The 16,995-nt window shown below is 49.6% G+C and overlaps 1 protein-coding gene across 10 annotated transcripts in view; it reads right to left on the bottom strand.

The window, feature by feature from the left end:
- Positions 1–2,754: 2,754 nt before the first annotated feature.
- Positions 2,755–16,995, bottom strand: part of CADM1 (cell adhesion molecule 1) — a 136,047-nt gene continuing 121,806 nt past the window's right edge. For 4 of the 10 annotated variants that reach the window (XM_048328531.1, XM_048328534.1, XM_048328535.1 and 1 more), the window contains 2 exons: positions 5,107–5,238; positions 2,755–4,913 (listed from right to left, as the gene is read on the bottom strand). In XM_048328531.1, coding sequence (XP_048184488.1) covers positions 4,795–4,913; positions 5,107–5,238 — 251 coding nt within the window. In that variant the 3' untranslated portion in view covers positions 2,755–4,794. Of the gene's footprint in view, positions 4,914–5,106; positions 5,239–11,615; positions 11,697–13,625; positions 13,680–16,995 lie in introns of all 10 variants that reach the window. The other 6 variants (XM_048328526.1, XM_048328528.1, XM_048328529.1 and 3 more) reach the window with 3 other exon arrangements.

Raw genomic sequence — 16,995 nt, 5'->3', positions numbered from 1 at the left:
GCACCGACGAGTCCTGAGCAAAGCGGGACCTGTCAGCCCACCCACCTCCGGAGACTGGGCGAGGGGACAGGATGAGCCTGGAGGGGTGAGCGAGGAACTGACCCGACATGGGACAGGGAGACATCCTGTGAGGCACCCCTCTGGCAGCAGCAGGGCTGCAGGAGCTGATGATGTCCCCAGTCACTGGGGCTCTCTCTCCAGGAGAGCCTGTGCTGGGATGGATCCCTGAGTTCTCATCCTTCTCCTCGCAGGCTCCAGTGGCACAGCTGGCCCTGAGCAGAGTTTGCTTGTTTAACTCAAGCTCTTTATTGCACTAAAGTTTGCTTATTCAAGTAAAGTTTACTTTTTCACATAATGTTTGTTAATTCATCTAAAGTTTATTTTTCCTCCTTAAACCTGTTTGTTTACGCAAAGTCTGTTTATTTTACTCAAACTGACCAAGGAGCTCCTCAGTTTGCAGCCCAGCTGCAGGGTTAGGGTTAGGGTTAGTGCAGAGCTCTGCAGAATCCCCTTTCCTGCCTTTCCCCACAGGACCTTGCTAAGCCCCTGCCCTGCTCACCGTGTACACAGGTTTCCAGGAGAGACCTCGTGCTGCAGGGGTCACATCTCCACACTGACTCTGGCCGGTTAAAACAGGACAGGGCCAGTTTAAACTCTTCATGGTCAGTAGACTGAAATTCTTTTCCTGGTTACACTAATTCAGATGTAAATTTTTAAGCCAGGCGTTGGGGTTTAGATGGAATTTGGGTTTTCCCTTCACTGAAATTACACATCCAGATGAAGCTGCTGGGACACAGCACTGGGGTGTCACATGTGCCCCCACCCGATCGATGCCACCTGGAGCAGGTGTTATCCCAGGTGGCACAGCACCAGACGCTGCCTAGAAAATGGGATTGGATCTTCAGAAAAAGCTATTAGCCCCTTGTCAGGACCCTCTGATGAGAACTGACTGGCTGGCGTGGATCGATGCTGCCAGCTCACGCCTCGTCCCTGCTCCCGTGTATTTCAATCGCCCAGCCCAGGATCCAGGTACACCTTACCTGACGTGAGTTTAAGTGTCATTTATTGCTAATTACTTTACGTGGCATAAGCTCTTTGACAACTTCAGCCTGGCAGAAAAGGCTGTAATTACACAAGTCAGACTCAGATGCCCAGTTAAAATAATTCCTCCCTGTATTTGGTTAAAAAGGGAAGAAAACTAAGAACTGTATTACTGACCTAATAAAATAATTCTGCAATTAGGACCAAATGACTTCTGCAACTCATGAAAATGTGAAGTTCAGAGCAAAAAATAATGATAATTTTCTTCATTTTCATAAAATCCTGGCAGTGTCCTCAGCTCTATGTAATGGAACAGGCTCAGCAGCTGGGGGGTCATGCCTGGGGAGTGTGTTTCTGCAGCTGGACACTTAGGATATGGGAGTCACTCAGTCTTGTTGCTCAATTGTTACCCTTTCCAGCTTTCCCTATCCCAGTTCTTTGTATCTCAGTATCTGAAAAGTTAATGCACAGGGATTCATCAGGTACCTGATCCTGCATGCTACAGGTACAGTTTCCTGCCACCCACTTGTAAGGCCTGTGTAGGGCCAGAAAAGCGAAGGACAAGTATTTAGATCCACTGGGAAGAAAAGCACCAGTAAATAACCTTAAAACCCTGAAAGATGTGGACCCCTGAGAGGATAAATTACAGACACCTCAAGTGTGAGACACAATTAGTGCTGGCTTGAGGAGAAAACCATCGTGAGCCGGCATCGGGGACCTGTGAGCTGCAAATCTCTTCTGCATTGAAATAATTGCAATAGCCATGGAAACCATCATGAGCTCTGCTCATTTCAGGTAAGAAAAGAGCGAGCCGCTTTTTTGGCTCTGCCCTACGGTTTTTTCCTCAGTGTCATGATTTCTCTCAGAAAAACATTATTTGTGACGTAACCATACGAGATGCACCGAGTGCTCAAGAGCTGCACAGTGGCCTTGGAGCAGTGGCAGCCACCGCCTCTGGCACACACCCCAGTCCGCGCGGCTCCTCCAGCGCCGGGCACGCTGCTTCTGCATGGTTGCTCCCGGTGTGATCTCCTCGAAAAGCAATTGTCTTTCTCCTCATCCTTTGTGCAAAACATAAAAGATTAATGATTGTAATTTCAGCGCCGCAGCTGCCTCGCAGCCTGATTTGGGGGCTGTGGTGGGGGGAAAGGCGGGAGGAGAAGCGTGTGCTGCTGCCATCGACAGCTGCCCGAGGCCGAGTGGAGCCAAACGGATCCTCCCCAGCAGCGCTGGTTGTTGGAGTTGGGTGTCTTGAGGCAAACAGACTTTGTGTGTCACAACCTGGAAATGCCAAGTGTTTTAAGGGGAGATGCCAAGAAATCTGGCAGCACCAAGATGGAACGGGAGACAAGAACGGGGTGAAGGAGGTCACATATTTTAACACTCACCTTTCAAGGGAGGATTTAAATATTTGTCTGCTATTAAGACCTTGTGTACTGACCTACTCCAGCTTGGGAAGGTTGGAGCACCAGTGACAGATCAATTTTCTCCAAGGCATTACTCCTCAAAGAAAATAATTTAGCAATTATAAACAAGAAACTTATGAAATCTGCTCCGTATTTTATGCAGCTTCAATACATCAGGTTTAACTCTTTTTGTTCCAGGCAGTGCTGGGTGTTACCTGCTTGGCCCCAGCTCCTCCTGCCCATGTCACCAGTGGAGCTCCAATGGTGGGCTCTGTAACAGCCAGGATAAAGAGTGCAAAACAAGATCTAGTTTTGTAACATTAATTTTTTTTTATTAAGAAGACAGATATTTCATAGTACTTCTTTTCCTTTGTAAAAATGGGATACATGAACCAATACAAAATGTGAATGGGAACAGATGGATATGTATTTTCTTACACTGTAACATCTTCCATGGACACCTTAAAACAGAACTGGCCTAAGGGGAAAAAATAAAAAGGCCGGGTAAATAAAGAACAAGGTTGTTTATCATCAGTTCCGCGTCCTTCATTTGTGATCCTCCTTTAAACAAGGTTGTTCTTTCTTCACGCTTCAAAGTCCTAATGATCTAAAGCTGTACAAAGTAATACTCAACAATACATTTCAACAGTGCACTGTATACTGAAGAAAAAATACATAAACCGATATACAACTAAAATTAATAATTTCCTGTTTTTTCTCCTGTTTTTTATGTGGGTTTTTTATTTTTCCAATGCGTGGGGCCGAAATTTTGCAATCTACCTGAGACGGAAAACACCAATCAAACACATGAACCTGAGACATGTCAACATTGTAAGTCAAAGTTACATCGGTAACACTGCACTACGGTACACTTCCAAACAAGTATGGGCTGCTCAAGGCCAGGATGCCCGTCCCGTGCCGCCGCCGCCGGGCCATGGAGCCCCCGGCTCCAACCTGGCTGCTTCTCATCGCGATGGGGATTGGCAATGGTGCTGAGGGCTCAGAAAAGAGCTGCGCTCGACAAAATCTGCTCAGAAAAAAGGGTGCTTCGTGAGGTTCTGCTTGTGAAGAGGGAAAAGACGGAATACTGCTGGGGAATGGGCCTGCTTGCTGCACCAGGCCACCCTGTTCCCAAAGGAATCCCACATTGTAATGGTTCTGCCAAAAACAACAACTGAGAAACAAACACACGGAAATGCCCCCCCGCAAAACCCCTAAAAAATCCTCAAACCTGACACTAAGATTAATGCTTTCCTTAAATAAATCAGATACATTTGCCACGTAAACACAATAAAAAATTATCGCTCGAAATCCATGATTACTCACCAAAAAAAAGTCAGCATATATAACTTTATACCGTCTTCCCGCTGCGGTTTGCTACCTGTCGCTTACAATTCCGATTGAGCCAGAGTCTCCTGTGCACCTATGGCTTTAGTGGTCATTAGCACGCTCGTTTCAACACGAATTCCCGCGTTTTACTCAGCAGGTAGAAAAAAAAGGCAGTTTTGTTCATCCAGCTGCTCTCCAGGTCTGGCCCCACGCGTCAGAGGGGCTTTACCTGCTGCTCCCATGGCTGCCAAGCAGGGAGAGGATGAGGAGAAGCCCCCGCGCCCAGGAGAGCTCTGCCTGCCCAGCAAGGACCCTGCTCCTGCATCCCCACGGCCGAGCAGCGCCTCTGCCGAGCTTCAGCCCATTTCCCAGCCGCCACCATCGAAAGCACCTGAAACAGCCACAAAGGGGGGCTCGGGGGGTGTTATCCAAGCCCTGACGGCAAATGGGGAACGGGACATGGGCACACTGAACTGCAAACTACGCATCTAAAATGTGCTGGTTCTCCTCCGATGAGCTTGAGTTCTGAACGGAAACCGGTGAAGAGAAAAAAGGGGAAACACCTTCAGAGAAACGCACCTACTCCATGGGGTCCCAGCTGGCAACTCCAGAAACAGGAAAGGGGAAACGAAGAGCCACAGAAACCCGAAGGGAATTAACGCACAGAAGCCCCTCTTCTTCCCAGCCTCCCCCCGACCCGAACAAACAGAAATTAAACAAGGCACAGAATCTTCTGCAAATGACTTCACTAAACTAAATCCAAGCTGGACTTGGCCAAAAAAAGAAAACCCAAACGAACTGAGGTGTCGAACAGCAGAGTGTACTTTACGAGGAATATTTTTACACAGCAAATCCCGGACCTTCCCGGCCTCACCGCTCTCCACACATTTGCTTTTTTTTCCTTAAAAAAAAAAGACACAAGCTGGTTGCAACTTCCAAGATCACTGTCTTTGTAGCGTTTAAATAGGGCCAGTAGTAACCGTCCACAGTTGGACACCTCATGGGAACCAAGGCTGCTCTAGATGAAGTACTCTTTCTTTTCCTCGGAGTTGTTTTGTCCCCCCTCTGCGTTGATGATGGCTGTGTCTGCGTCGGCCGCATCATCTGCTCCTTTGGCTTCGTGAGTGAAGTATGTACCTGCAAGGAAAGTGGAGGCTGTGTGACTCTTTGGGGGTCTTGGTGCCGGTGCCAAGGGAGCGACCGACAAAGGAAACAAAACACCACTGGGAGAGAAACTGGGGGGGGTCTGTCGCATCAGACATGCCAACACCGTGACTGAGGGGACACACGTGCCTGGCCTTTCATCCTCCAGCTTTGGTCTCTGTCTTACCTTTATGTCTGGCAAAATATCGCCCTAAAATGATGAGCAGGCAAAGCATCGCAAAGACGACGACGGCCACGACGCCACCAACCACGGCATGGTCCACGCTCCGTATGGCCCCTTCCTCACCTGCACGGGAATCTGTTGAGATCAGAGGAGGAATAAGCATTGGGGACTTACTCCGATGCTCTTGGCAGGGTCTGGCTGCAGCTGCTCTCAGGATGGAAAGAGCTGCCCTCAGGCTCTCCAGAGGAGCAGGGGTGAAGCACAGAGCTAACTAGACAGATGAGTTCGGGCAGAGGAGCTTTGTCCGGAGCCGAACTGATCTGGCGGCTCGACTCGCGAGGTGTTTTCCGCTAAAAGCAGCAGCACTATGACTATGCACGTGGGAGACAGCTGGGAGAGGGGAGGAAGGGCACATGGAGTCATTGGTGGGGACCTATTTTGGGAAATTTCCCTACAGTGCTGCCCAGATCTCAGCCTTTCTGGTGGATGGGGCACGAAGAAGAGCAAGAACAATATGGGAATACTAATTGATAGCTCTGAGAAACGTCATTAACGAATGCCCTGTGGAAAACATTTCAACTTCCCAAGACACTCCTTACCCAAAACCCAACCCGCCCAGCACGGAAAATGTGTTTACAACCATCCTCTGCCCCGACTGAACTGGGTTCCACCATGAAGCCCCACCTTTGCTGTTCATTGCAACCCACAAGGACACAACACTCCTGACCCAAACGCTAACACCTACTCCGAGGCCGACAGTGAGCAGTAACTGTACAGTGCCTCTGACTGCTTTACTGCGTTTATTTAACTCCTCACCACACAATTAGTTTCCTTTCAGCAGTGCCCCTCCCTCGGGACGCCGTCACCTGGGAGAGGGATGACTGATGTGGTGGAGGAACAGCTCCGGAATGAACCCCGGATGAGCTATGGCCATGTAAAATGAATGTATAGCAGTGTAAACAATTTTAATTTAAGAACGCAGCTACATCAACCCTCGCTGCAATCCTAATGGCAACTGAGATTTATAACGCAGTAAAAAACAATTATTCTCCTGCTGATTAATACATTAACATTTTGGAATAGAAGCTAAACCATTGTCTCTTTTTTTTAGTGAGTCAAGCACGACACCTCCATTAAAATGATTTACTGGCCATACCTTACAATTTAAGCACAGCAGCAACAGAAACGGTAAAAATCTTTTAACTTTACATGATTTGTGAAGTCATATGTGAAGGATTTACCATTTAAATCTTTCACTACAAGAAGCACATGGCCCATAAATCTGCCCTGTCTGTGCCTGCCCGGACACCTCGGAGAAATGCGTTTTGCCAGGACGACTGAGAGAGCAAATGCAAGTCAATTTTTAAGAAAGATTTATCTCCGTCTCCCTCCAAAGAACAGAGCAAATCTCTGAAGCCTCCACCTCTAATAATATTTGAAGTTTATCGATCAAGCGTACAGATCCGTGACAGCTAAAGGTAATGGGGCTCTTTTGAGCCGAGACCTGATACAAAGCTTTCGAGCAGCAGCTGGGATTTACGCTTTCTATCGATATTTCCAATTCTGCTCCAAGATTAAGGACTGAGGGACCCCAGTAGATAACTCGGGACCAAGAGCACCATAAAGCGCCTTTTAATTAAAACAATTTAAGAAAAAAAGCCCCTTTGAGTAACCTCTGAGAGCAGGAGCCTCAGCGTGGGCAGGGAGATGCTGGGATGAGCTGGGGTGTGGTGAGGGACACTGCAGAGACCCTTCCGGCAGCTTGGCTGATAAGAAAAAAACTGCAGCCAAAAAAGGATTATTCCCCTGCAAACCAAAAGCCTTCACTGGCACATCCCCGAACCCCAAGCCATGGCACTGTGGTAAGAGTGTGCCAAGCAATCCAAAAGCACAGCAAAGGGGGACCTTCTGTCTCATCTCCAGTGGGAACGTGGGAATGCTGTGATCCCTTCCCAGCATCTGCTGCTGTGGCAACTGCCTGAACATCCCTGCATGCTGATGGGAAAGGTGCCCACAGACACGGCATGCTGTGGGGTGCTGAGCTGACCCCGTGCCCAGGCACAGGATCTGCTGCTTGCCCAGGGTGGCAGCTGGGGAAAACCAGCACCCCGGGAGCTCCTAATCCGACACAGCCTTCCCGCTGCCGCTCCAGCTCGGCTAATCTGGCCTCTGTGAACCTGCTCTCTGCAAAGCAACTGAACTGGCTCATCTGCTGGAGCAGCTGCTTTAGGTACGCTTCACTCCATTTTTTTCTTATTTTTTTTAGAAACTTTGTGCCCAGTTCCGTTCGGCTGCATTCGGAGCAGCCAGCAGCAGCCCAGCCTGGGCGGATGAGTGCCTCGTTGACATCTGGAACAGCTGAGGGGCATAAACGCACTGAGTTACGGCTCTGTAATGTGCTTCCAGCAAGATTTTGCATCAAGAGGCATTTTTTCTTCATCATCATAAATTAAGGTTCTGGAAAGACAAAGGTGTGTGTTCGTGCTGGCGGCAGCAGCCTCCACACCGTCCCACCAGCCCACGGCCACGGGAGACAGGGCTGTGCCAGAGCCTTGTGCCTGACACATCCCTCATGTCTTCCCTTTAATCGGCATCATGCCAAGAGCAGGGAGAGAGGGTTCCCCTGAGAAGGGACTTTGGCTTAAAGCCTTGCCAGGTTTGTTCAGCAGAGTTTGTTAAGCATGAGTTCCTCAACTGGGACGTGCAGGGCCATTTTTCTCAATTGTTTCTCTTCAGGAAGACCCCTGCGAGGTGACAGCCCCAAGTTCACACTGTTACACGTGGCTAAATACATCTTCAAGCTTACAGACAGCCTAAAACATTCTCCTGCAGGATCTCCTCTCCTTGCCTCCAGCACCTCATCAAACCCCGTATGCTCCAGCAGCATGACCCAGCACCAAGAGCTCTGCCTGCTGGCCCAGCAAAGCCCGACTCCACTGCCAGCGATTCCGACACTGCTCCCAGCAAACCTGTCTGTGTGCCACCAGCCCCTCCACATCCCGTCCCTCGCTATTTCTTTGGTAATTAACAAAGTGTCAGGTCTATAGAACAAAGACTAATTCCCCAAAGCCAAGGAGAGACTTGACCTTAACAACCGAAATCTGCTTTAAATGCTGTCTCCAATTCACCCAAGCTATTCCCGCCTCCTATCTCTGATTAAACCAGAAATCACAACTTTATTACTGAAGAGGGAACAGTCAAGATGGCAGGAACTGACAAAATGCCACATTATTTGCTAATCCTAGTATGTTATTCTTCCTCAAGATTTGCTTTTCTCAGCACCAATTCAATTACAGATGCTACAAATCCTTCTGACATTTAATTCCCTCTTGTCAGGGTGCAGTAAATGTATACATGCAGAGCTTTCCCGTTAGGATGTTAATATATATTGGAGCAAGCTGGATCCTGGCCTCTCCAGCGAATCACCAGGAATTTTCCTCTTAGGGGTTTTGTTTTGGGTTTGCTTGCGAGTTTTTGTGGGTGGGGCAGAAGGAGGGAGGGAAGGGCAGGGAAGGAAGACATCACAGCATGTTGTCACCAACATGCCCCCTCAGGGCTACTCTGCAGCTACGGTGCACCTTGGCTGAACCGTTTTTGTGTCGATGCTTTGCTTGGCACCAAAGCACCTTAAAGGAAAACTGCATCAGCAATGGTACAATCCACTTGCCAGAGCTGAACTCATGCAGGAAAAAAATCCATTTTTCTTTCCAAGTGCTGTGCTGTTCCCCAAGGGATTGGCACGGCTGCACCCCACCACAGGGGATGCCAGGGTTTCATGGGATGCCGCACTGGGTCCATCTGCCCACGGTGCAGATCACTGCAGAGCAGCAGGAACGCTCCAGAGCCTCTTCTAGGGTGGCCAGGAAGAGACTTAGGCTGCTTTAAACTTATTTTTGCTGATTATTTTAACCAATTGCTCACGTAATCAACAAAATAGTGATTACACTGCTGGAATGGGAACCCTGAAGTTTTCCTTTAAACAGAAAGTGTGGATCAGCAAACAGCACACAGAGAGGAGAGAAAGGAGTTTGGGACTGGTTGCTACTCATCACAGAACTAAGGAACTAATTCCAAAGGTCAGGAGCAGTACGGAGCAGACGCTGAGCTAGGGATTTTCCATCTAAGTACTGATAACCATCATCTGTGATTCACACCTGCAGGTTCTCAGCTATGGGGGTTTTGGGGGAGACTCTCTTTAAAAGTACATATATTAATGATCTCCAGGTTTCCAACATTTCTGCCAATATAAGTGCTAAAACCAACTTTCTGTGGGCTCTCAAGAAAAATGTTGGTGATGGTAAGAGCAGCACCCTGACAGTGTGGGTCAGCGCTTACACCGAGGTTTAGCAGAGGAAAGACTTTTCTGCTCCCAGCTTCTCAATGAAAAGGTTCCACTCAGTTCCATTTTAATGAGGCTTTAAATATAGATGTATCTATGAATATTCCACTCTTTTTGTGGTCGGCAGCAGCATCTCAAGACTAAAAGCAAGACTGAGTTGGACCAGGCTGCCTGTATTTTAAATCTCCTTTCTACCCAAGCTAACAGCTTCAGACCTACTTGGGTCAAACCACTTCATGTTTACCTTCAGTGCTCCCCATGCTCTCAGCAGCGGGTCCCGCGAGGCTCGAAGCGGCGGCTTTGGGCTCACCTTGGTGACGGGAGCCCTCTGCACACACGAGCATCCTCGAGTGCCCGGAGGCAGCAGCTCCTTCCAGTGACCTCCTGCAGCCAGGACCAGCCAGCCCCCACCTCTCCACCGCCGCTGGCACCGCTCCTGACATTACTGCTGCTGCCAACAGCTCCTTCCCTGTGCTCCAGCACCCTCTCCAGCTGATTATGGCTCTCCCTCGGCTCAGTGCCAGAGGTGCAGAGCAAAGGCAGCACTGGGAGATGCAGCCTGTCCTGATGGGATGATGTGGGAAAGCTCAGGTTTTATGGAACCCTGCTGTGTGGTGCTCCCGTCTCCCGTCCTTCCTCCTCACCTCCCTCCGGCTTCACACTCTGCATAGCCCAACAGTGTAACATTCTGGGGTATCTCTGGACAGCCCTGACCCTCCTCTATGAGCATTTCTGCTGTAAAAGCAGAGAACAGAGGGAGATTTTTATGAAAATGTAGTTTAGACATTAATTTTGGTATATTGGATTTACTGCTGCACTTGCACAAAAATTTGCCTTTTATTTCTGGGTGAAAATGATTGTCAAGCTCCTGACATTGGACAGTGTGGGCTAAACTTGTGTGTAATCATGAGCAAGCTTATACACACCGACCCCACTGACAGCTCCTGAGCTTCCCAGATGTGCAGGTAACATCTGCGTCACAGCAGGAAAAAGGAAACCTATGCCAACGGCTTGGAAGAATTCCTAAACAAGTGATCTCTTCTAAATCTGGTTATAGTTCAGTTTATTAAATGATTATCACATCAGCACACCTGAAGATCCCACAGGTCATGATTTGGGCACTAATGGCCTTAAGTCACTTGAGCACTCCTGAAAACCTTGTGAGCCAATTATTCATTTTCCCTGGAGGTAAGAAACATCAGGATTGCACTGACACCTCCCAACTGAATCTGGGGTCAATTCTTTTGCGGAATGAAGTTTTCGAAATGATGGAGCAACACTAGAGGTTGGACTTGGCAGGGGGTGCTGGTGGAAGAACAGGCTGCCATTATTCCATGAACACTATAAACCACTTAGCCACAACGTGGGAGGACAGAAATCACTGCCTATGACAGGATGAGCAATAATGTTATTCATTCCCACCGCGTGGCGTGGAGCAGGCTACCCCTCCTCAAATTTATTGAGGGGCTGTTAAACAGCAGTGTTAACCTGCCTGTCGTATCGTAATTGAATTTGGTCTAATTTAAACCAGAGAAATTTGAGGAGTTCATCCTTCTTCAATCAGTAAGCTCCCCTTCAGCGACCCATTTCAAGATCGCTTCATAAAAAATAACGCGCTTTCTTTGAATAAATGTGCTCACCCCGGCAGAGCTCAGAGCTGAGCAGCTGCTCCCACTGACTCCTCTCTGGAGAAGGGAGCCCTGCTCGCAGCCGATGGCCATTGATCCACCAGCACCCCCTCCACAAAGGTGCTGATTGAGCTGCGGTCAGGGAACCTGGCCCGATGCGGAGGCTGCGCGGAGCCATCGTGACCATTCCCTGTTTTACAGGAGGTGCTGACGCTCTGGAGCAGAGCCAGGAGAGCTCAGGGAGTGCTGGGGCAGGTCCCCAGAGCGCGGTGCTCGGAGCCCGTGGCAGTGTCTGTTCGTGTGCACCTGCGTGCACAGGTGCGCACAACACACACGCACTCAGGGCTTGCCCTCGCGATTCCCGGTGCTGCAGGAATCCTGCCTGTCGGTCTGCGCCGGGCTGGAATGAGGAACTGAGAGCTGCGAGGCCAGCCCTCTCCGCACCCTAAGGGCTCAGGATGTGAGGAACAAGAGGAGGATTGCGAGAGGCACGGACACACAGAACTCGGCTGGGAAGAGCGAGGATGGCTCTGGACTCAGGCTACCTGGGCGGAAGGCAAGGGAGGCATTACTTAATTGCACGGTCGGCAGAGCCTCGGTTGAAGCTGTGGGCGGGACAGGTGTACCTGGAAGGAACAGCACACTGAGCAAACACGGCAGCAGCCCCCACGCCCGCCACGCTATGGTCCCCGTGGGGGTGGGCACATGCCCTGCATCCCTCAGGGTGGTGCCCAGGGCTCCCAGCACCCACTCCTGCCGGAGCGGAGGGCGGTGTTCCCGACAGAGAGCTCAACTCCAGCACTCACCTGGACCACCCATCTGAGAGCCCCAGTGTGCTGACCCCGGGCCAAAAATGCGACCTGGTTTCAGTTTCCTGACATTCTAAACAGAGGCTATGGGGCAGAGGCCGCTCTGTTTGTAGCAGAGAAGGGCCTGGGGCTTTCTCTCTAGTGCCTCCTCCATACCTGACCCAGTAAGATCCTGACCACTCCTGACCAGGAATGATCACCCTTTGGGCAGGCAGGAGTAATCTAAAGAGCAACAAGCAAAAGTTTGAAACTCTTAGGAAAAAAATCAGTAGTCAAACCAGATGCTCCAAAATGGGTGTCTGGAAGCACACGATAGGTGCTCGCTGTGGGCAGCGGCTCTGCCTGCACTGTGCTCTGTAAAGGCGGGGGAAATTTTGGCTTCCATTCCAGATTCAGAAAAAAGACTACACTGAGCTATGTGCCCCAGGAAATGTGTGAGCCCCTCTGGGCAGCACAGGCTGGGGAGCAGACACCCATTCTGGGCAATTCCTTTAAGGAATTTTTTCCTATTCTTCTCTTCATTCACCAAAAAGTGTATTTTTCCTTAAAAAATAGAATTTCAAAAAGTAGAACTTATCAGAGCAAAACAATTTTCCCCATCCACTCAGGGATGTTCACCAGAGCCCTGGTGCATCTTACCTATGGGATCTGTCCCAGGCCTGCAATAGTAATTGTTAGCATCACTCAGTGTTAGAACACATCCGGAATGAATCCATCATTTCTGACCTCTTGGCCAAAGCACACCTGTAGTGGCTTATGGGATGGGATGTTCCCGATTTGATCGGGTGAGACGGAACTGTTTGACAGAATAAGATGACGACTCAGGGGTTTTCTGGGGTATTTTTTTGCTCCATGCTGAACCCCTGACAGAACAGCACTGGGTTCCAACCCCCCTGGGCTGGGCTCTTCCCAGGGGGCCAAATGGCTGCTCTGGCCCTGTGGCCAGGATTGCGCACCCTGCGTTGGAGTGGCCGCATGCAGCAACAGAGCCCGGCAGGTACCAGGGGTCTGCAGGGATGCTCTGCAAGTGGGAGCAAAAAAAAAAAAAAAGGGTGGATTTCGATAGGAAAACATGAAGAACAGAGATTTAGGTTTGTACCACTGGTACAGACCCTGTTCTGAATGCACCCAACTGCACCCACTGAAGATGTTGTTATGCTTTAATCTCAATTGCTGCTAATTGGCAAGGACCAGCCAAGAGGATGCATTTATACCCCTTTCAGTCCAGTGTGGATAAAAACAGGCTCGAACCATTTACTTGGTTTGGCCTCACTGATGAAACAATCACCTCCTTTTTGCCCCCAAACTGACGTTGGTATGATGAGGAATCCCCAAGCAGCCAAGGGTTAGTGCTGGCTGCCTGTTTTAAGGGGGGTTTCACACAACACGGCAGAGTCAAGTGCTTTACAAACAAAGATTCAACTCAACCGGTCTCCAAATCAGCGTTCAAAAAATTCCAGCCAGGAGGGAACCACAGTGGTTGGCCTCGGTGCCCTGCACCTCCTGCCCCATGTCTGAGGACGCCACACAGAAATGGGTGCCAAAACAACAACCAAAAAAAAAAAAAAAAAGAAAAAAAGGAGGGAAACCCCAACAGAAAGGAGCGCACTTCCAAGCTGCGAGAGCGTGGGGGGAATGGCTGTGCCATAGCGACTGCACAATGCAACATGGCCAAGATGCAGAAATCAGAGTGGAACCAGTGTCTAGCGAAGGAGAGCAGCGGGTTACCTACGGACTAGCCCTTACCTGAGAGATCCCCATAGTCCAGCTCCTCGGCCGAATTGGGCAACTGAGTAAAGCCTTACAAGTAAAAACAAACTCATTTTTCTCTGTGTTTCTCAAGCGACAAAAAACAACACACTTAAGAACTGAGGATGAATTTCTTGGGGGGACGGGGGGAAGAGAATGCATCAATCACTTGCCACCGTCTGGCGGTGTGGGCAGAGCCATCGTGTGACACAAGTGCAATCGTGGCCTTTATTACAGACAGAAACGTTCCTCGCTCTACACTGTTGGCACACGAAACATGGCATTGAGACCACTCATAACAGCATGCAGAGCCCCCCAAACTCTGCCATTCAGCTGTCACGGGGACAATTTCCCAATTTAGTCCAGGCTGATTTTGGTCCTGCATACATAGAGCAATGGAAAACTTGCTTCCAGTTTTGCACCCAATCCAATTATTTTGGTCATGGTGACAAGTCTGGACATTTATCGATGAGAGAATACGAATATTGCACAGTGCATGTCATGGCCTGTTTGCAGCTGCGGGCTGTGTTGTCCACCAAACCACTGGACAAACCGGCTTTTTTTCATTTGCCCAAATGTGATGGATTTATGGGAAAAGCATCTGTCCCCAAAGCTATAAAGCAATCAGGGAGGCACATGGTCGTGGCCACCACAGGCAGCCAGCGCTGCCTGTGAGGGCATTAGTGCTGCTTGGTTTGGGAATTTGAGGAAATGCTGGGGTCTGCAGGCAGAGCATCCCCATGGGTGGCCATCCCGGCACCAGTGACAGGGCAAACCAGTGCCGGGAGGCCACCCAGACTTACTGAAATGTGGGGTGGGGCAATGTTACCCTGTGGGCTGGGACTTCCACGACTCACTCTTGCCGCTGGCCACTAAAAGCAAATGCATAAAGCGAAGAAAAAAAATTCCCATGAAGAGATCCCGCATCCCTGGGCACTGGGGAACCTGGGATCGTCAGCTCACAGACTGCTACCAGTGCTGACTGTCTGTTAAATAGCCAAGCTGTGAGTGCAGTATGGTCAATGTGCAGACTGGCCCCACTGCAGAGCAGCAATATGTATATTTATAAATACACACTGCTCTTTAAAGATCAAACTCATTTTCAGTGACTGGTTTTTAAATACATCAAATCACTAGGAAGCTATGTTGGAATTACCTCCTGAAGTGGGAAGTCATTTAGATTAATAGCAGGAAATTTGCTTGTGTGCCACTCTTGGGTTTCAGGGAGCCCTTTTCAGGTTTTCAGGAGCCTTTTTCCTATAAATGATCTATAAATACAACAGTTGACTCACAGAAGCACTGGACATACAGAGCTGTACTTGGCAGAGGAGCCCTTCAACTTTTCTTTCTCCAAAATTGCTTCTGTAGAGTTCCCTTTAAAGGAACTACATTTTATCACTGATGAAAAAGGGCAATGTTACATTTTTTATGAAGCAAAAAAAATCCTTTTCAGAATAAAATTTGCAACAATTCCACAATTCCGCTTCTCCCTGCACTTGGGACACTACTTCTTGATTCTTCTCATTAAACTTCCATACTGGCTACTAAAGCCCCTTCTTCTCACTACTGAGGGGATGAACTCAAAGTCTGCCACTACTCCTGTTAGAGAAATGAAAGGGAACTTTTCGCTCTGCTCCATTTCCCTGGAAATGATAAACCCTCGGCAGGCACAGCCGGCACGGCGAGCGGGTCCTGCAGCTCAGCCAGGTGCCCACATGAGGACCAGGCACCCCGGCTATATTTAGGTTTCTATGGGCTCCTACACTACATCCAGTTTTAAGGAAAAGCCAATTTCTCTCCCATCTCAGGCTCTAAATAAGCAATTAGGGATTCCGTTTCATGGCGTGCGTGGCGGCGCTGCACAGAGCCGCAGCGTGCGCAGACAGCGCTGTGATGTTTTATTCAACCGCCCCAAGGACGGGAGCTCTAAAATGCATTGAGGAACAGATTCACTATTAGCTGCACTTTTAAGTAGGGCATTTCCAAGAGGGAAGGAGGCAGTCGGACTGGCAGAGATGCTTGATGATGGCAATGCAGAAAGCTCTGAGGCTTTTTCTGTGGCACCTGGTGAGGTGTACGGCACTCTGGGGTGAGCAGGCTTTCACTTCAGCCAAGCAAAACTCATTTTCAGGGACTGAGCACTATCAGAAAAAGGAACAAGAGCGTAGCACAATAGTGTTACCTGTTCTTGGACCAAACCTGCTAAGGCCACAATTAAAAACCCACATGGGCTTTCAGGGAAGAATTTCCAGCCTGTAAAATGATTTACCTGCTGCATAATGGGCCAAGTATTTTCTTATCACTCTTCATTTGTGATTGGGATGTTTTCCTTATTTTAACCTTCACTCCAGGCTTCCTGCTTTGCCAGCTTCAGAGGAGGCTTTTTCACCCTACCTTTCCATGACAATGAGCAGAAATGCTGCCTGTGCTGAGGCAGCATTGCCTGGTTCTTGCCTCGCCGGGGGAGTGGGGAGCAGCCCTGAGCCCCCATTGCTGGGTGGACAGATGGACGGACAGGGCTGCAAGCACAATGCCCTGCGTGGGCAACGCCCGCATCCTGGGGAATCACTCTGAGCTCTTGAAGCTCTCTGCTTAGAACCGGGTAAGGGCAGAATTTGGAAAAAACTGGACACAAGGTCAGTGTGTCCAAGGTCATGGCTGCTTAGAGATGTCCTGCTTGCGTAGGGGGCAAACGTGAGCCGGGCATCTCACCTGAGGGGCTCCACAAAGGCCAGCACCGCATGAGGGCCGAGCTCTCTGGCCACCGAGCAGCAACAGGGGCCAGGTCATTAAAAACTGGCACATTGATTTTGGTGGGGACAGGGGCAGGGGAAGAAAATTGAAAAGGCCTGGCAGAAAAAGTGCTTTCTCCCCAGACTGAGTGGCGCAGACACTCCAGGTTGTTACTCTCCCGGCTCCACCAAGTTCTGCCCGTATTCCAGCTCAAACAGTGGGACCTGCGATGTCAGCCCCACAGGCACCCTGACCCCATGGGGGCACACCGAGAGGGAGGAGGGCTGAAGCTGGGAAACCCCGGCTTCGTGGGGTGCAGCGGAAGCACAAGCCTTCCTGCCGGCCATGACCATGCTGTTATTGGAGCTCTGGCAATGAACAGTGCAGAGAAAGGAGAAAGTGCATCAGAAAATTCACAGTTAAGCTCTCATTTTTCAACAAAGGAGTTAACAACATTCGTGCGTTAGGTCACTCATGCATCGCTGCCGTCAACTCCATTCCGTGAGGAAACGGGAATGGCAGGGCCTTGGCTGCTGCTGGGACATGCACACACATACAGGACTCCTTCCCCCCAGTCCTCTAGGATACACTCCAAAACTTTAAATGGCTCAAAACCCTCTTTCCCCGATTGAAG

This window comes from Corvus hawaiiensis, chromosome 25, assembly GCF_020740725.1.
Source record: "Corvus hawaiiensis isolate bCorHaw1 chromosome 25, bCorHaw1.pri.cur, whole genome shotgun sequence".
NCBI lineage: Eukaryota > Metazoa > Chordata > Aves > Passeriformes > Corvidae > Corvus > Corvus hawaiiensis.
The sequence above is the reverse complement of the archived record's forward strand: the minus strand, read 5'-3'. Positions and strand labels throughout refer to the sequence as shown.